Source organism: Marmota flaviventris, chromosome 10 (assembly GCF_047511675.1).
Source record: "Marmota flaviventris isolate mMarFla1 chromosome 10, mMarFla1.hap1, whole genome shotgun sequence".
Classification (NCBI taxonomy): domain Eukaryota; kingdom Metazoa; phylum Chordata; class Mammalia; order Rodentia; family Sciuridae; genus Marmota; species Marmota flaviventris.
In genome coordinates, this window is record NC_092507.1 from 16,980,667 (window position 1) to 17,001,597 (window position 20,931).

Sequence of the window (20,931 nt, forward strand, 5' to 3'; positions counted from 1 at the left end):
ATAATGTTTTAGGACACAATTGAATTTGAAATAGGTAATGTTTTGAATAGATTTTTGAGTTTTATTGAAATCTTACATGAACAAGAAATTGGAAATACAATCACATCAAAGAACAAATTGTCACGGCTTTGACGTTTAAGCCAAACAAATTTTGTAGGGCAGATTTCAAAAAAGTGTGAAGTTATAACAATTTAAAAACACAGTTAACCTACTTCTAGGAATGCAAAACATACAATCATAGGTTATTTTCAATACAAGAAAACTTAAATTTGTTTGCTTTAATTTCTTAAAACTACTAAGACAAAGCACTAGCTTGTATTTTTATTTACAGCATACTTCATACTCCTATGTATTCTATCCCAAATTAAAAAAAAAAAAAAAAATTGAAACTGTCCAAACCAAAGGTTCTGTAAAATCATGATTTAACAGCTTATTCTGAAGCTAAAATGAAGCCTGAAACGATAAAAGCATTGTAATCCCCAGAATAAGGGAACTCTGCAAGCCCAATAATGTCCAAGAGCATTTATGAAAAGAAAAATAAAAAGACTTGAGTATATACACAATAGTGATTTCTTCAGCCCAATACAAATGGCAGCAAATTGCTACTTAAAGATGAAACCGATAAGCCAATTATTTTTTTTGAAGAATGTAGATCTAGAGCCAATCGTATCTTGCCAGTATCATTTTCAAGCCCTCACTTGTCTATTTCCACTGTTGCCCATAAGTATCCTGATAAAATTCCTGGTTGTCATTATTGTAACCATAGTTACCAGAATAGTCACCACCTTGCTGAAGCGGTTGCTGAGCGATGGGTTGGGAACCCCAGTTCTGTTGGTTGTTGGTCTGACGACGCTTGGAATCAGGTTGGTTGTACCCATCTGCCTTTCTCTTGCCTCCTACATTGCCCCCACGATTGCCCCGAGCTCCACGGGAACCACGGCCTCTCTGCTGTTGTGCAGGACCCCCTCTACCACCCCTAGAGCCTCTTGGTGGTCCCAAAGGTGCCCCCCTCTGTGAATAGCCAGCTCTACCTCTTGGAGGTGGTGCTCCCCGCCCCCTTGGTGGTGGTGGAGCACCTCGCCCTCCCCTTCCTCCTCCTCTTCCTCTTACTGCATAGCCATCATCATAGCCGTAGTAGGGGTCTTCGTAGCCGCCACGATAGTCGTGATAATCATAACCATAGTAATCATCATAGTAATCTTCATAGCCATAGTAATCTGGAGGGTAGCCATATCCACCTCTCCCTCCACCACGACCTCGACCTCTAATTGGAGGTGGCATGCGAGGGGGAGGGTGATAATAATAATCTTCATACCTAGCAATGAAGTGAAGGGAAAAGAGGAAAAAAACCAATCAGTTTACATCAAGAATCTTTCGGACAGTAGAATGAAATGGACATAACATTGTTATGTTCATAGATGAATACATAACCAGTGTAACTCCCCATCATGTACAACCATAAGAATGGGAAGTGATCACCATGTTATGTATAATATGTAAAGATACACTCTATTGTCATGTATAACTAAAAGAACAAATTAAAAAAAACCCTCTTTCTGAATTTTTATTAACCATTATATAACCATTATCAAATTATTCCTCGTTTAACGACACATTTATTAAAATATAGACTCACGCAGTGCTTCTGGAGGCCTGTCTAGCAGCCTGGCGCTCTTTCCTTTTCTTATCTGGAGGTTTAGCTAAGACTATTTCAATTTCTTCCCCTTCTATTTCTTTTCCATTCATTTCATCCATGGCCTAAACAAAATTAGAAAAATAAATTTATTTTATAAGAAACAATATTTTTAAATGTAACTTAAGTGTTACTTAATATATTTAGTAAACAATCTTGTAATTATTTTAATTTGCAAAAAAATTTAGTCTAGTCTGAAGTTTTTTTTAAAAAGAACTCCAAGGCTGGGGTTGTGGCTCAGTGGCAAGCCCTTGACTCGCACATGTGAGGCACACTGGGTTCAATCCTCAGTACCACATAAAAATAAACAAAATAAAGATATTGTGTCCATGTGTAACTAAAAAATTTTTAAAAAACTCCATTCCCTTCATCTTATTTTTTTATATATAAATTACATTGAGAACAAGATCAATGTCCTCCTGTTACACTTAACAAAAAGATAAGAGATGCCTAGTTGCTGTTCCTTAGTTCCAAGTAACTCTTTAAAGCTTAGCCCTATCCAAGAAGCAAATGCCATACCACAGAAAAATGCCAGCATTAATACAAACCAGGCAAAAATAAACTTTTCAGAATTCAAATCTTCAAATAAATATACAGTATTCAACATACAGGCCTTACACAAAAATTTCAAGGATTTAAAAATACAAACGAGGTTAACCAATGAAATTCAACACGATACTAACAAAAAAAGCCTAGGTTTCCCTCTTAATCTGTAACATACTTTGAACAGTTAACAGCAAAGAGTCCAAAAAAGGCTAATAAAGTCTCAAATATCACCTAGAATACAGGAAATACGCATTCTATGTTCTAATCCTTTATTTATGCTGTTCCACTTAACAATCTCTGCCACACTTCAAGATTCAGGTACTCAATAACAAACCACTGCAACAAAAATTTTTATTTCCCTATACAACCTTTCCCCCTGCTGGGCATACATAATAAATGCTCTATCATAAAAAATTTGACAAGGCAGGCACTTCTGTAATCCCTGCAACTGGGGAGGCTAAGACAGAAGGATTGCAAGTCTGAGGCCAGCTTGGGCACCTGAGAAAGACCCTGTCTTACAGTTTTTTAAAAAGAAGATGGAGAGGATGTGATGTAGCTCAGTTGGTAGAGTGCCTACCCAACAAGTATGAGGCCCTGGGTTCAATCCAGTATGGGGGGGGGGAGGGGGGGGAATGTCCAGTGACAAGAATGTAGATTAAAAATTACATTAATCTTCCTTTTGATTTCAATTTTCCTCACTTCCCATGTCAGCTTTGGGATGCTTCTGCTAAAGCAATTGAATAAGTCCACAAAAATGTTGTGGTATAGGGACTGAGGATGTAACTCAGTGGTAGGGTAGAGAGCTCACCTAGTATCTTCAATCCTCAGCATTTGGAACATCACCACCACACATAAAAAGGAACTAAGGATTCCTGCTGTAAACAAAAGAATGGAGCATCTACTCTTTTCCCTGACCTTCCCAGTTCTTAAAATTTATTTCATAGGCTTCTCTGGCAAACCACCCTACCAGTTCTTAAAAATACTTTCTTTTGTTTTTTAAAATGTTTATTTTTTTAGTTGTAATTGGACACAATACCTTCATTTTATCTATTTTTTTTATGTGGTGCTGAGGATTGAACCCAGGGTCTCACACATGTGAGGCGAGCGCTCTACCGATGAGCCACAACCCAGCCCCTTATAAATACTTTCAATTAAGTCAACTATTTAATACTAACTAAATAAAAAATAATATTTAGAAAATATTATATAAGTTTGTTAGATCTGTTCTATACCATTGGAAATTTCAAAAAGACAAGCATTAATTTCTATATCAAACTATGAATTTTATAAGCAATATTCCCTCATTAGATTCCATCAATAAGCAAACCAATTAATTCTAAACTATGGCTGGGGACGTAGCTCAGTTAGTGTTTGCCTAACAAACATGAAGTCCTTGGGTTTGATGCTCAGCATGAAGTGGAGTAGCTAAAAGATAATTTTCTTTTTCTTTCTTTTTTGGTGGCACTTGGAATGGAACCCAGGGCCTCATGCAAGTGCTCCATGACTCCATGTTCCTTGCCCTTTACTTCTTTTTTAAGCAATTTATCTGTTTAGGAAGTTTTAACAACAAGATTTGAGTTATCAAGAAGAAAAATTTCAAAATTTCTACCTTTACAGCAGCTCCTCGGTCTTCAAAATGAACAAATGCATAATCTTTCAACTTCTTTACTCTTTCAAGTTTCCCAAATTCAGAAAACGATTTTTCCAATATTTCTTCTGTCACAGTAGTAGCCAAGTTTCTTACAAATAAAACTTTCACCTAACAGCAATAAATACACAAAATTGGCACTGAATACATATTTTTAGTTGAAGTTTTAAAGCATTTCTTTTTGTCTTCATGGTTTATAGGCTTTTCTTCTCTAAAACAGTAAGTGCTAGAAGTGCTGTCAGAGAAAGTATGAAAAACTGCCAAGAAAATGGTTCTCAAATTAGTTATCAATTTACATAAATTCTTGATTTCCTGCCTTCGCTTATGTCTGTCGTTAAAGCACTTAATACTGTGAAGAGAGCCTTCAGGGAGTCAATATATCACTATTAGTGAATTATTTCACAATCTTAACATGGTTTCTAAGTGCCCCCCCGCCACAGTCTTTCTGCTTGCTCCCCTAGAAGTGGATAACTTTCTAAAGTTCACACGGTGGGGGAGGGAGGAGCAATAATAGCAGGGGTGAGGGTGGAAGATGAACAAAATCTAGAGACTAACACTACTGAATATAAATGACCCATAATGCTTTTTTAGATCACTGAAAATCAGAACATTGTTAATCAGAACAAAAAAGTTAACAATTGATCCATACCTCACACTATACACCAGGATAAACTCCAAATAGATCAAATAGTTAAATGATAAGTGGGGGGAGGACTAGGAAGTATTAGAAGAAAACAAGGGTGATTCCTTTATACAATAATGTAGTAGAATGACCTTATGACTTAAAATCTAGAAACTATACAAAAGAGAGATACATTCAATACTAAAAATACATAGCTTCTAGATGGTTAAAAAAAAAAGGATACATACATAAACCAATTCAAAGGAAAAATGACAAATACAGAAAAAAAATGTTTGCAAGTTATATCATGGGAAAATATTCTTTTATATCACAGCATAATAAGAAAAAGTTCAACAAACGAATATAAAAATAGGCAAAATTTATGAATACATGGTTTATAAAAAGAAATATGGCCCTTCAAACATACAAAAAGCTCAAATTCATACATAGTAAGAGAAGCAAATCATTAACTTTGAGAAACCACTGATTATCAGATTGGCAAAACCCAAAGTTTGATAATAGGCTAATTTGTCAAGGAAGAGGAATACCTACAGAGAGGAATATGCTAATATCTTACTAATTACAGGTGAATTTACCCTTTGGTCTACAAATCTACTCCTAAAAAAATCTTTCAGATACCTTTGCATTTGTATCAACTGACATGATACAAGCTTATTCATTACAGTATTGTAATGAAACATTACAAAAAATGCAAAATTCAGTTGGATGAATATATTATGTATACCTACAAAATGGAATATTATATAGCAAAAAAAAGAGGACAAGCTCTATAAGCTGATCAGAGAGACTGCCAAGATAAGACATTTTCCCCCCTATTTTTTTTACATCTCCAAAAAAGGGATACAACTTAAGAGTCAATGGAATAAGTAACCACTGTGCCACTGATTAGTTAGCAATATCTTATACATTTTTTAGTGGAACATATAATTCTGTTGTATTTTCTTAGAGCTGATCCAATAGAATGGTGAATAAGCAAATATAGATCAGTGAATACGGAAAGGAAAATAAGAACATATTCTCGGGGTGGGGATGTGGCTCAAGCGGTAGCATGCTCGCCTGGCATGCGCGGGGCGCTGGGTTCGATCCTCAACACCACATAAAAATAAAAAATAAAATAAAATAAAGATATTGTGTCCACCTAAAACAAACAAACAAAACAACAACAACAACATATACTAATATTTGCCTAAAGAAACATTAAAAGAATAAACCAGAAAATAATAAAACTGAATGCCTTATAGGGGACAAGAGGAATATAACAGACACGGAGCTGAGGTGGAAGCAGGACTTGTCCATACCATTTTATATGAACTTTTTGATTTCTGAACTAAGAAAATATATTACCTATTCTAACAAAAAATTAACATATCCACTGAACAAACTGTTGCCTCATATAAAGGGTTATATAAATAAGAGGGATTTAAGAAAAATATATTATTTACTTCTACTCCTACTTTCTTCTCACTGCTATAGGTTGAGATCTAGCCTCTACATTAGGCTACTACTGATTTATTACCCCACAACAATGGAAACAGAACTCAGGGCTTCCCACATGCTAAGCAAGCACTCTTCCACTGAGCTATAGCCTTAGTCCTTTTTACTTATTTTGAGAAAGAATCTCACTAATTTGTCCAACTTGGCCTTAAATCTGTGATCCTTTGCCTCTTCTTCCTGTGTAGCTGGGATTCCAGGTATGCACTACCACAACCTGCTTTATCTCTCTTAACATTTTAAAAAATTTTATATATTTAGGGCTGGGGGCACAGCTCAATGGCAAGAGTGTTTGCTTAGCGTACATAAGGCTCTGGGTTCGATCTCAAGCACTGTGAAAAAAAATTTTTTTTAATTTATTTTTTGTGGTATTGGGGATCAAATCTAGAACCTTGTGCATGATAGGCAAGTATTTCACTACTGAGCTACACTCCAGGGATGGATATTTTATTCTTGTCTGTGAAAAAACTACAGTGTATCATATAAAAATTACTTTTTTGGAATTGTGTTTAAAATGTTCAATATAGGGTCTGAGGATATAGCTCAACAGTAGAGTAATTGCCTAGAATGCTCAAGGCCTGGGGTTTGATCCCCTACACTGCAAAACCACAACAACAATGAACATAAATTAGATGTTCATGGGGCTGAGGTTGTGGCTCAGCGGTGGAGCACTTGCCTAGCATGTGCAAGGCCCTGGGTTCCATCCTCAGCACCACATTAAAAAAAAAAAAAAAAAGATACATTTAGGTTCTTAGGTTCCAGTTGATTATAAAACGGATCCAACTTGGCAAACAATCTTCAATGAAGCCCAACACTGACAGAGTAAGGAGCAGAAGCTTTACTCTAATGAGTAATTTTTTTTAAATTAGGAAACAATAATAATTAGGAGTCAATAATATTCAGTTCCAAACTTATACAGGCTTTCTTTTCATTGTTAAACCTGTTTGGGATCCAGAAAGAACAGTCAGAATAAAATCTTGAGGTTTTCTGACCAAAAAAAAAAAGAAAGAAAAAAGATTTAGAATGAAAGGTTACCAGGCGTATGTGAAAAGTGGTTGAGAAGCACTTTTAGTTTTTCAGGGGGTTTTAATTCCTTCCTTATAGTGTGTAAATATATTTATAATGTTATTTCTAAATGTTTTTCTAAAGCAACACAGGCAACACTTAGGTTTCTATTTGATAGATTCAAACTTGAAGTGGATCTTGGAGACTTATCCAACCTCAATAAAACAAATGACATCCAAGGTTTGATAGTTTGCCCAGAGACACAATTATGTTAAGAAACAACAAGAAGCTAATTTTGAAAAGATAAAGAAAAAGAAGAAAAAAAAACAGGGCCAGACTCCTAATCCCTTTTCTAGACACCTATCCCCCGCCCCCCCATCTACTCAAGGAATGAGATGAGAGACACTGAGCAGCACTTCTCAGGGCTTCTCTAGTTCATTCCCAGGGACCTTCTCTGCTTAACCCAAAGACATCTTTGCCTGCAAAGACTTATACCATACTAGTGTAAACTAGAGTTCTCCTAACTAATCAAAGTTAGTTTTCATTTGCTTCCTCAAAACCTGGAATAAAAACCTTGAAGAAAATCATGCTCAGTCATGAAGAATCCAGTCCACTAACTCATAGCCATCCATAGAGATGCTGCCTCCCTGAGAAGGGATGAGGCAACACCAATACCCAAGAACACACTGCAAGCAGCAGAGATATAATTCTGGTGTGTCCCTTTAATCTCAGGAGTCACCTAAAGGAAAGGCTACAGAACCAGGAATCATGGCACCACCTTTCACCAAGCAAAGGTCCTGACAATGCAAGCACAGGGCTAAGGAGGGAACTGAGGGCTCTCTACAGGGCTTATCATTCATATTTTGCCACTATCAAATAAAAGCAAACATGACAATACTTTGTCTTTTTTCATGGGGAATATTCCAAGGGAAATTATGTTAAAAAAATAAATTAAAGAAAGATAAATTAGCTATAAAATATAATTCATAGCCATGTAATAAAAGTCATACTATGGTCAATGAAAACTATAATTTATAATCTCTAAAACATTACTTCTCTATTCAATAAGACCTTGTCTTTAATTTTAAACTTCCATGCCCCCAATGACACCTAACACTAAACAAATACTCAGTGTATACAAAATACTTAATCGAAGGGACTTAATTTCAGTTCCTTTGGTACAGTTAATCTGCAGGAAAAGGGATGGTTAACAGAAATTTCTGGATACCAAGACAAGTTATTGCTTCAGTGTTAAATCAGCTCCTTGTGAAGTCAAGAGCTATAAATTGTATTTATTATAAACTCGAAAAGATTGAGCTGTTTTCTGGGTACAAAAATCAAAATGATAATCTACCCCCACCCCAAGGAACTGCATTTACCTTAGCCATGACTTCTGGATCTGGTTCTTCCACAGGGTCAGCCCATTCAACTGTAACTACATTTCCCCATACTTTTACTTTTCCACTCATCAGCCGACGTCTGGCTTGTGCTGCTGACTTGTGATCCTCATATTCAAGGAAGCAGAACCCCCGATTCTTCTTTTTGTCATCGGGTTGATGATAGAGAATAACGTCCACCAAACCCTCTGTTAAACCAACAGCCAGATATATAAGCCAAAAGCATCCACCACACATCTAGCGATTAGGCAGACCTAAATCCACTTGCTGAGAAGCAAAATATAATTGAAAAAGCCTCAAAATGAGTCACTAATTACCTAGTACACAATTATATCAGCATAATTAGATACAGGATTTGGGACAATATTTCATGTTCCCTATTAATTTTAGGATCCTAAAGGTACGGCCACAACAGGCCCAACTACTGTATTTTGACATTTAAATTTAACATTCTACAATGTTTTAAGAGTATTAATTAATATACATGAACTCATAATTTATAAAACTATCAAGAATCTTAAAAAACAAATTATTAATATAAATCCCTGTAAGTGCTTAGATTTCTAGTCCACACTTCTCTAAATTCCATGTGTCTGCTTATTTAACATAGCCCTGTTGACAAATTTAAGATGTCCCATACACCACCATGTCCCAAATCTGTCTTCTCTAGACCTCTCTAATGAACACCATCCACTGAGTTCTAAAGCACAAATTAAGACATTTTTGATTTCTTCCTTCATCTCTCCCATTCACTTCCAAACCCATTAACATCTCTCCATCTCCACTGCTATTGCCCTAGTCCAGTCTTGTATTTTATCTCCTATGACAGCCTCATCTAATTTACTAGCTTCTACTCCCTGCACAAGGGTTTGAACCCAGGGGTGCTTTATCACTAAGGTACAACCCCAGTCCTCTCATTTTTTTATGGTGAGACAAGTCTCCCTAAGTTGCTGAAGCTGTTCTGGAACTTGTATCCTCCCCTACCTCAGCCTCCTGAGAAGCTGGGAATACAAGCATGTGCCACCATACCCAGCCCAAGTTTCTACTCTCGATCCCATTGCTAAGCCCTTATCCACAAAACAGCAGACATAATATTCTGTAAACATGAAACAGGTGTTATTACTTGCTTAAAATCTTCAAATACCTTCCCATTATCTACACAATAAAATTCAGATTCCTTACATGGTCTACAGAAGCCCTGCCTATCTCCTCTAATTCTACTCCTAATTTTATCCTTCAGTGACATTAGCCTTCTCTTAGGTACTTTCACAGACCGAGTTCCTTCTTGCTGTGGAGCACTAGCATGTCTTGCTCTCTTGGAATGTGCTTAGCCCCCCCCCCCCTTCTCTTTGTATGCTACATCCTCCTCATCCTTTAGATCTTAGTTGAAATGTCACCTTATCAGAAAAGCCTTCCATAACCATGTAAACAGGGATAGTAGCTATTCCCTAGCTAAATATCCCATATTTTCCCCTTCAGAGTGTTTTACCACATCATGTTACATATTTCTTTAATTTTTTGTTCTTGACTCCCTTCCCAGAATATAGGCGGTGGAGAATAGGTCTCTCATTCATCACAGTATCTTAATACATAGCACAATGCCAGCATTTAACAGGCACTTTAATAAACACCTGCTGAAGGAATGAGTAAATGAACATGTAGCCAGAAAGGAGCTACATAATAAAATAATAAAACATGATGAGGTCAAAGAACTGTGCCAATAGAGATATTTGACCATCATAATTATAATGGGCAGAGGTGGTGGTTACAAGGTGGGATGCTAGAAATCAAAGATTCAGAGTGTGTAGACTTTCTCCCGACAAATTCCAGAATGTGATCTGGATATGGCAGAGATCAAGTCAAGGACTAGAGATGAGGTGGTTAGAGAACTAGGATTCTAGGACCTTGAATAGCCATCCACATAGATATTAAAAGAACTAGAAAAAGTCAATTTAGGACAGAAGAAGAATGTGAGCTTGAAGCAATCTTCAGATTTAAAGAAAAGCTAAAATCAGAACACCAACAGATTACAGCTTCAAGGAAGGAAAAAGGATAGAATGTCTGGATGACCAAAAAAAAAAAAAAAAAGTAAAGGAATAGTATTTTTTACAAGGGGAGAAAGTGGTCTAAAATAGTTAACAGCATCAATCTCAAGCAGCACTGTAAAAAGTGAAATGGAATAGGACGTAGAAAATATTGTGTTAATAAATGAAACTATGGATTTATTTAATTGTTACATAGTAATATATACAGACCTGTGATGTGTAATGTACTTAATAATTGATGACTGGATTTACAATTGGAAATTTAAAAAAACAGGATCTAGACAAGTCAACAGGAGGGAGAAATAAGAACTTTCATCTCCTTGGTCCTAAAGTACTGTGGATATCAGGGGGAAAAGCTTTCACTTGAAGGCTACACAACAAAGGTTCTGGCAAATGCCAAGTTTCAATTAGGACAAAGAAGTGAAAGGGAAATTCCAAGAAATCAAGGATAGGAGGAAGTATATTTAGTCCAAACCACTATAAAGTAGAATGAATCAATTTATAAACAGGAGACTTTGATTCTTAGTTTAATATATATCTCCTTTTTCAAAAAGCACTTATTGACAATACAATAAATTTCCCAGAACTAACTTCTAAATACATTTTTGTTTTACCTGTGACTTTACTGAACTCTTCCAAGATGTTTTCTTTAGTCTTATTCTTTGGGATGGAGCCAACAAAAAGTCTGTTGTTTGCCACAGAAATGCATACTCCAAGGTGTTTACCAGGGCGAATTTCATAGCTGTCACACTGCAAGGAAGAAAAGAACCAGAAACCCCAAAACCACCCCAAACTGAGGACAACTGATCTTAACCTAAAAAGATTCCACAATTTAATTCCTTGCTTCATGAACTCACAAGTTCCCTCGTGCTTACCATAATATGAACACATATTCTAAACTTTATAGTTTATACATTACAGTTTTAATTTGATTTTGTTAACCTCCACTGTTCTTCCATATAAAAAAGACTAAAGCTTATTCACTTTATTTCAAAAAATATCTCATTTCATATTTGTTTTATCTTTCTGAAAATTCTTTTCCAGTTCTTGGGAATAAAATCAGATATGGATAAGCCATAATCACAACAACATATTCAAAGAGTAACAAATATGTTTAAAAAATGCAAAAGAAATTTAGAAGAATCTCACAGTATATACACAATTCTAAACAAAGTTTTAAACTCTTCTCCATACTTTCAAATTTTTATGAAAAGATAGGACTAAAAAAGTTTTATTTAAATCATTACAGTGATGGTTTCCTTGATAAAAAGTTTAGCTTCTTGTGCTTTAACATGATTTACTCATTAGTTTACCAAAAGATGTGATTAAAAATAAAGTCATGGGGTGGGGGCTGGGGTGGTGGATAAGAGGTAAAGCGCTAGCCTAGCATGTGTGAGGCACTGGGTTTGATCCTCAGCACCACATAAAAATAAATAAATAAAAATTTAAAAAATAAAGTCATCTACACAAACCAAAAAATAACAAAGCTTTGAATGTTTCTTAATATTAAATAAATGTGGAAGACAAATCCCAATAAAAACTAAAATTTTGATAAAGCTACGAGAGGAACTAAATCAGAGCCCACTAATGACACCAAAATCTTTAGTGAAAAAGGTTACCTGGTTAAGCAGGTAGACTAGGTCCTTAGATGCTGGACAAGAATATGCCAAAAAATAATGATACCAAATGACAAAAAGACGTATCTTCAGATAGGAGTAAAAATACTATTTACAGAATTTACTACTGTTCTAAAATAAGCACAAAATGGTAAAAAGCATTGGAGGAAGGAAATTCTCTAAGAGAAGGCTGGCTATTAAGTAATAGAAAAGGAGAGAAAGATTAAAGATGGACTCAATGGCTTAGAAATAAAAAGAATACGATTAGAAAATAAATTGTGTGATTAGGTTGTGAGAAAAATAATAGAACAGACTCACAACCGTTTCCTGAACTGAATCCTAAAAGTTGGTCATCTCATTGTGTTCTCCAGAACCCAACTCAGCCTTCATTTTACCTAAATGTCAATCCTGAAGTTTAACTGCAGGAACAAACATCATTTTTGTCTAAAACCAAAAGAAAAATCTGTAGAGGCTAAATACTTTAATGAAAACTTTTGATACTAATCAACCTATTGGTTAACTTCTTAGAATTGTGGAAGACTTTCTATAAACATTATTTTTGGGGTTATTTTTTTTAACTTTTATAGTCAGAAAAAAATAGCAAAGGTCACTATCAACTTAGCCAATATAAAAATACCCAAAGTAACAATACAAAATAAAACAATATTAACTGCAAATATTTTTAATTGAAGCTTATTCTCTCAAATAGTAACCTGCTAGACAGTGGACATTTGTTTATTGCATACCAGTTTCACAGCTTCCTGTGCAGCTTCTTTTCCACAGAAGGTGATAAATGCATACCCTCTGTTCTGACCAGACAGTGGATCCATCATAAGACGGAGATCCCAAATGGGTCCAGCCTTCTCAAACAGGGGCACCAACTCATCTTCATATAAATCTCTTGGTATTTTACCTACAAAGACCTGAAATAAAACCTCCTTATTAGAATCCAATATTGGCATTTAATTTTAGAGTGCAGCCTACCTATCCCTTCTCCCCTCACCCAGCCACGGGGCAGAGGAGAAAATGGTTAAGGTCGAATAAAGACAACTTGAATCTTGCAGAGCTAAAGATAACTCTTATTTTCATAATAATTTTAATATTAGCAACAAAAAACAATAGCCTATTCTGACAAGAGCATGCAAAATTTGTACTTGTTAATAACTTTAATTTGAATTTTTATAACTTGTTTTTTCTCATAAAAACAATAAAGGGGGGGCTGGAGTTGTGACTCAGAGGTAGCACGCTAGCCTAGCACATGAGAGGCCCTGGGTTCGATCCTCAGCACCACATTAAAATAAATAAAAAATAAAATAAAGGTATTGTGTCTGACTACAACTAAAAAATAAATATTAAAAAAAATAAAGGGTATATATATCTTCACAGAAATATATTTATATTTTTTAAAAAACAATAATAAGATTGATATGGCCATCCTCAAATTTTCTCAACTCTAAAATTTTTTTATCATTTAAACAGTAAATTTGGTATTTTTCAGAAACTCCAGTGCTTTATTCCTTTGTCTATCAGGATATTAAAAAAAAAAATTTTTTTTAAGAATTATGGAAAACTTTCTATAAACATTATTTCTTGGGTAATTTTTTTTTAACTTTTATAGTCAGAAAAAATAGCAAAGGTCACATATCAACTTAGCCAATATAAAAACATCCAAGGCAATAATAGAAAATAAAACAATATTAACTGTAAATATTTTTAATTGAAGCGTATTCTCTCAAATAGTAACCTGCCAGACAATGGATATTTGTTTATCACATGCCAGTTTCACAGCTTCCTGTGCAGCTTCTTTTCCACAGGTGATAAACGCATACCCTCTGTTCTCACCAAAAAAAATAAAAATTAAAATTAAAAAATTTTTTTTTTTTTTTGGAGACAAGGCCTCACTATGTTGCTGAGGCTGGCTGGCCTTGAACTAACTCCTGGGCTCAAGTGATCCTTCCACCTCAGTCTCCCAAGTAGCTGAGACTACAAGTGTACACCACATCACCTGGCCAGGATATTAAATTTTAAGGTATGAAATTTAAAAAAAAAAAAAAAAAAATATATATATATATATATACACATACATTTTAGTATTTGGAGAACTTGATATATCTTTAATTATAAAATTATTTAAGGGCTGGGGATATAGCTCAGTGAGTAGAGTACTTGCCTTGCATGCATAAGGCCCTGGGTTCGATCCCCAGCACCACCAAATAAAATTAAATATAAACACACACACATAGTATAAGTAGGGTTAAATTATAATATACAATGATAATTAAACAGTCAAAAACTTAGTATAAGCCAGGCACAGTGGTTTAAACCTATAATTTCAGCTACTTGGGAGGCTGAGGCAGGAGGATTGCAAATTCAAGTCCAGCAAGAGGCAATTCAGCAAGAGCCTGTCTTAAAATAATGAGCTTGGGATGTAGCTCAGCGGTATAGTATTTGTGTTTAACATATACAAGGCCCTGGGTTCAAGAGTCAATACCACAATAAATAAATAAGAAACAAATAAAAACACTAAAAAACCTTAAGTGTTTACTACTATAATTTTAAGTTTCTGCAATGTCAACAACATCAAAAGGAGTGATTATGTTAAAACATTTGCAATTTATATACTCTAATAAAAGAGAAATGAATATTTACGTGAGAGAAATTTTCTAGTCAAACTCACCTTCATCAATATTTTATTTTACATTCTGAACAATGACCTGAACAATAGACAATGGAGGAATAACAGCAATCCAAAGACTCTAAAATTAACACTGAACATTAAGATTCTGAAGTTAAGCTCTACAACAGTTAATGCTACCTTGAGACAATCTTTCCACAATAAACATGCTTGCTTCTTATGATTCTCACACATCAGCTATTCCAATTCTTCTATCTCCTTGAGGTCCCTATCCTCATTCCCAGCTTCCTCCTTCACTGTATTTTCTTAAGTTTTTAAAAGTTAACATCCTGGGGCTGGGGTTGTGGCTGGCTTAGTGGGAGAGCGCTCACCTAGCACATGCAAAGCCCTGGGTTCGATCCTCAGCACCACATAAAAATAAATAAATAAAATGAAGGTATTGTGTCCAACTACAACTAAAAAATAAATATTAAAAAAATTTTTTTTAAATTGACATCCATTCCCAAGGCCTACAGCTATGTCATTTCTCTGATCTACATCTCAGGAACTACTTCTGTATCTCCCACTGTCCATTAAATAATTCTTCTCTTGAGGTGAGGGGCAGCTCAGCGGGAGAACACTTGCCTGGCATGCCACACATTTGAGCTCCAGCACGACAAAAAAATAATAAAGTAAAATAACAATTCCTCTTGGTTGTCCTCATTTTACCTTAAATCATCAGTAAGGCCAGCAATTTTTTAAATATATATGTGTAGATACACGTATAGACAAGTATGAATATATCAGAATAATGCTCACAGTGGTTATCAATGCATGAAAAAACTTCTAATTTTACTTTTTCCTTAGTTATATTTTCTAAACTATGATGAAGATAATTTTAACAAATGTTTTCTTTTTTCCCTAAAATCAACATAATTAAAACCCATCCCAATTAATTAGCTCCAATGATCTTTCCTATTACTCTTCAGTAATATTACTCCTATTACTCTTCAGAACATAATTTCTGTTGTCCTCCACTACCAATCCATCTCCCAATCCACCCCTGGTGACTAAAGAAATAGTTCCCTAAACAGAAACCTCTTACTTTCAATCCCTCCTATTACCATCTACATCAATCATTCTTTTAGTATCAACATGAAGTCGCTCCACTGTATAATGCCTTGTGTGTACAAAAAAAATGGCTCCCTCCCTATCCATAGATCTTGTCCAAATCTTTTATGAGACAAGTTCACATACCTTGAACTCATATGTCATATATTTTTCTAGATTCTAGAAATACAGCAACTACCCAGAATGTCTGGGCATTCATTAAGCTTATAGTCAACTGACATAAAGGAAAAAATTTAAAATAAACTACAATTCCAGCTGGAGGCAATGGAACCCGCCTGTAATCCCAGTGACTCGGGAGGCCAAGGGAGAAGGATCTCAAGTTCAAAGCCTGCCTCAGCAATTTAATGAGACCCTGCCTCAAAAAAGAAAATAAAAAGGGCTAGGGATGTGGCTCAGTGGTTAAATAACCCTGATTTCAATTCCTATTACTAAAACAAACAAACAAAACCTATGATTTCAAGAGGTATTAAGAAAAAAAAAAATGTGAAGAGGGGATAGATGATGACGCTGTATTTTAAATAAGAGGGCATTTCTTTTTTTAAAAAAAAAATTTTTATTTATTTTTTAGTTTTCGGCAGACACAACATCTTTGTTTGTATGTGGTGCTGAGGATCGAACCCGGGCTGCACGCATGCCAGGCGAGCGCACTACCGCTTGAGCCACATCCCTAGCCCCAAGAGGGCATTTCTAAGGAGGTAAATTTGAGCTCAGATCTAAAGCAAAAATTAAGTAAATAGCTAAGGAAAGAGCACTCTTAAGTTGAGAAAATGGGAACACACTTAACATTTGAAGAACAAAAAATAGGTCAGTGACTGGAATAAAAGGGGCCATTCCAATGACAGTGGTGGAAAAAAGAGGCCAGAGGGGCTGGGGCTGTAACTCAGTGGTAGAGTGCTTGCAAGATACATATGAGGCACTGGGTCTGATCCTCAGCACCACATAAAAATAAAGGTATTGTGTTCATCTACAACTTAAAAAAAAAAGGAGGTGGGGGATAAGTTAAAACATTATTTATCTTAATCCTGACATGCTAGAAAGCCATGTAAGTTCTGAGCAGACAAATGACTGAGTGATGACCTATGTTCTAAAAGGAACATTCTGACAACTGGAAGAAAATTAATTGTACAGGGCAATCCCGCAAGATATGATGGTGGGTTGACCTAGCAGGGTGACAGCAATGAAGACACTAAGAATATGAGAGATGGTGGATGTTAGACTATATTGGAATCAAATACATCTTAGGCTCTCTGCTTCCTGATCACCACATGAGCTGTTTCCCTCTGCCATACTCTTCCCCCATGATGGAGCTGGATGTATATGGACTGAGACCTCTGAAACCGTAAGCCCTTAAATAAACTTTTCCTCCTCAAAAACAAAAAAAAACTTAGTTACCTTGAGCAAGTTTCTTAATCAGTGAGTTTCAATTTCCTCATCTGGAAATAACACCAGCAAAAAGAAATGATCCTCCAGGACAGCAGAAAGCCCACGTCATATTCCTTATTTTATTTATTCCAGGCATTGAGCACATGCTCAGTAACAGCTATTCATCTTTGGATGTATGAATGAACATACACCTCATACTTGTTTTTTAAGTTCCAGGGACTGAACCCAGAAGTGCTTAAACACTAAGCAACATCTATAGCACTTTTATTTTTTGAGATAGGGTCTAGCTTAGCTGCTTAGTGCCTTGTACAGTTGCTGAGGCAGGCTTTGAATTTGCAATCCTCCTGCCTCGGCCTCCCAAGTCACTGGGATTACAGGCGTGTATCTCCATGCCAGCGCTACTTCACACTTTTTCAATTTGTATAGTAAATCCCATTTCATCTCCTACTCAAGAACATTTACTCTAGGAAAGATTTCACCTTCAAACTTTCCTTTCTACTAGATCTTTTTAATTGCACACAAATGTTATAAATTCATTAAAATTTGAGCAGGGGCTGGGGTTGTAGCTCAGTGGCGGAGCGCTTGCCTCGCACACTTGAGGCCCTGGGTTCAATCCTCAGCACCACATAAAAATAAATAAATAAAAACAAATATATCGTGTCCATCTACAACTAAAAAAAAATTTTTTTTTAATTTAAGCAGAAATATATTTTGACTCTATTGTCCATTTCTCTGCTGCCTGTCACAGTAAAATTTCTCATGCGTTTGTTATCTCAAATTCCTCATCTCTCACATGTGGTTATGAATCTTCTCTGAATCTGGCTTTCACCACCACTGTTGTCAAAATTACAATAACTTTATGTTGTCACAACCAAACTAAATTAATTCTCAATTCTCATCTTATCTGGAAACTCTGATAAAACTGAGCAGTTACTCATTCTGTGGACACTTTGTTCAGCTGACAGCTGACTTCTGGGACTCTACACACCTATTTTTTCTCTTTACACGCCCCCCCCCCCCCACCTTCTCATGTCTCCTTTCCTGGTTCCCTTCATCTCCTCAACTCTAACTGTTGGAAGGCTGGGTACTCAGATCTTAAACCTCTGCACTAGCTACAAACATTTCCTTGGTGATTTCCTTAGAGGGATTCACTTCCTTCCAAAACTTACGGTTTTAAAATATCATTTAAATGCTATATTTCCCACATTTATAATCTCCAGTCAGGCTCTCCCCTGAACTTCAGGCTCATTTAAGCATCTACTTACTCAAGAGTTCCACTTGGATGTCCAAGAGACATCTCACTCATAACATGTCCAGGACTGAACTATTTTTCAACCCTGCTAACTTGCTCTTCTCTACAGTTTTCCTCATTTCAGTAAATGACAATTCCATTCTTTTTAGCTGCTCAGGTCAAAAAGCCTTGAAGTCATCCTTGGCTCCTTTCTCTCATTTATCCAACCTGTCAATAAATCCAGTTAGATCTACCTTTAAAAAAAATTCAGAATCCAACCCCTTTTCAACAGCTTCAACTACACCACCCTGTGTATCAACCAAATACTAATCTGTGTTTTAATCAAAGAACATTTATTAGCTGGGCATGAAGGCACATGCCTGTAATCCCAGTGACTGGGGAGGCTGAGGCAGGAAGACCACAAGTTCAAAGCCAGCCTCAACAACTTAGCAAGGTCTTAAAGCACCCTAATACCAAAATAAATAAATAAATATATCACAGATCAGAGCACTAAAAGATACTGATAAAGGTGACCTGAGGCAAGAAACACATAAGAATGATTAGTATAAATAATTAAAACTAGACTCTTTGGCCTTAGCTGATTAGAGTATTTTTATGTGAGTGTATCTGTAGCACTTTACCACTGAGCCACATTTCCAGCCCTTTTAATTTTTTTATTTTTGAGACAGGATCTGGCTAAATTGCTTAGGGTCTGGCTAAATTGATGAGGTTTGCTTTAAACTCATGATCCTCCTGCCTCACCTTCCTAAGTTGCTGGGATTACATGCATGTACCACAAATCCAGCTTTGTGAGTATATTTGTAATTGTGGAATTCAAAATTGTTCTGAAGGACTGGGAATTGTAACTCAGAAGTGGAGCATGTGCTAATAAGGTCTGGGTTTGATGCCCAGCGTGCGCACGCGCACACGTCTGGGAACTAAGGTTTGCTTTATGTTTCTATTAATATAATGCAATGGTACTTAATTATATCTTTCATCACTCACATTTTCTCCCCATCCACTATACATATGCAAAGAAAGAAGGAACACAATGACACTATGAAAATACATACAACAAATAGCTAAGAGTCAGATACTTATATTACTACTTTATTATTTTATTTTATTATTATTAGTTTTTGGAGACAGGGTCTTACTGTACTGCCCGGGCTAGTCTTGAACTCCTAGACTCAAGGGATCCCCCTGCCTCCGTCTCCGAGTACAGGGACTATTGGCATAAGACACCTTGCCTTGTCCTTATACTACTTTTGTAACACTTGTATCTTATTTTTAGATCCAGTCAAGTTTGCTTCATTAGGCAAACCTAAAGTAAAAATATCTGTGCTTTCAGGAAAAGTAACTTAAGAACTGAGTAATCACTTAATAGAAATGATTCACAAGAACAAGCTCCTTGTACTCTGTTAATAGCCCAACTTACACAATTTACATACAAATACTGTTTTATTTTAGAAAAAATACTTAACACATTTACAGTCAATAAAATCCATGAAGAAAAAGGCCACAAATTGCTGGGCACGGTGGCACATGCCTGTAATCCCAGTGGCTTGGGAGGCTGAGACAGGAGAATCACAAGTTCAAAGCCAGCCTCAGCAACTGTGAGGAGGTAGTAAGCAACTCAGTGAGACCCTGTCTCTAAATAAAACAAAATAGGGCTGGGGTTGTGGCTCAGTGGCCAAGTGCCCCTGAATTCAATCCCCAGTACCAAAAAAGAAAAGAAAAAGGCCACAAGTTGAAAACACTGCTTTATATGAGATATAGAAAATGGCCTCATTTCAGGATCAATTTAACATAAAAAAAAATTCAAAAGGCTAAAAAAATAAAGGTTTGTAAAACCTTAGACCAACAAAATCTAGTGAACATCATAAAAACAGTTATTTTACTCCCTAGCCATCAAGGTTTGAGAAAAGTTTTAGCTCTCTACAATCTATCCATGGTATACTTCAACAGGAATAAAAAAAGCCTCGTGGGAGAGGGAAGGGAAGGAAATCAACTATTTCTTTTTCTTTTCGGTATCAAGAATTGAACCCAGAGGTACATAACACTGAGCCACATCCCCAGCCCTTTTTTAAATTTTTTTTAAATTTTGAGATAGAGTCTCTCTAAGTTGCTTAGTCCCTTGCTAAATTGCTGAAACTGGCTTTGAACTTACAAATCCTCCTGCTTCAGCCTCCTAAGCTGCTAAAATTACAGGCATGTGCCACCACACCCAACTCTTTTGAATTCCTACAGAACATCAGTGCTATGCTCTTCAAACAAATAAGAACTTATTATATTGGGCCAGGGTGGTGGCTCAGAGGTAAAGTGCTCACCTAGGATGTGTGAGGCACTGGGTTGGATCCTCAGTACCACATAAAAATATTGTGTTGACCTACAACAAAAACTAAATATTAAAAAAAAAAAGAACTTAGGACTGGGGTTGTGGCTCAGTGGTAGACCGGGCGCCTAGCGCACATGAGGCACTGGGTTC

General features: G+C 36.0%; 1 protein-coding gene across 3 annotated transcripts in view; it reads right to left on the reverse strand.

Moving 5' to 3' along the window:
• Nucleotides 1–35: 35 nt before the first annotated feature.
• Nucleotides 36–20,931, reverse strand: part of Hnrnpr (heterogeneous nuclear ribonucleoprotein R) — a 35,844-nt gene continuing 14,948 nt past the window's right edge. For all 3 annotated transcript variants that reach the window (XM_027937442.2, XM_027937441.2, XM_027937440.2), the window contains 6 exons: nucleotides 12,831–13,007; nucleotides 11,083–11,218; nucleotides 8,406–8,611; nucleotides 3,849–3,998; nucleotides 1,637–1,758; nucleotides 36–1,315 (listed from right to left, as the gene is read on the reverse strand). In XM_027937442.2, the coding sequence (XP_027793243.1) occupies nucleotides 703–1,315; nucleotides 1,637–1,758; nucleotides 3,849–3,998; nucleotides 8,406–8,611; nucleotides 11,083–11,218; nucleotides 12,831–13,007 (1,404 nt within the window). In that variant the 3' untranslated portion in view covers nucleotides 36–702. The remainder of the gene's footprint in view (nucleotides 1,316–1,636; nucleotides 1,759–3,848; nucleotides 3,999–8,405; nucleotides 8,612–11,082; nucleotides 11,219–12,830; nucleotides 13,008–20,931) is intronic.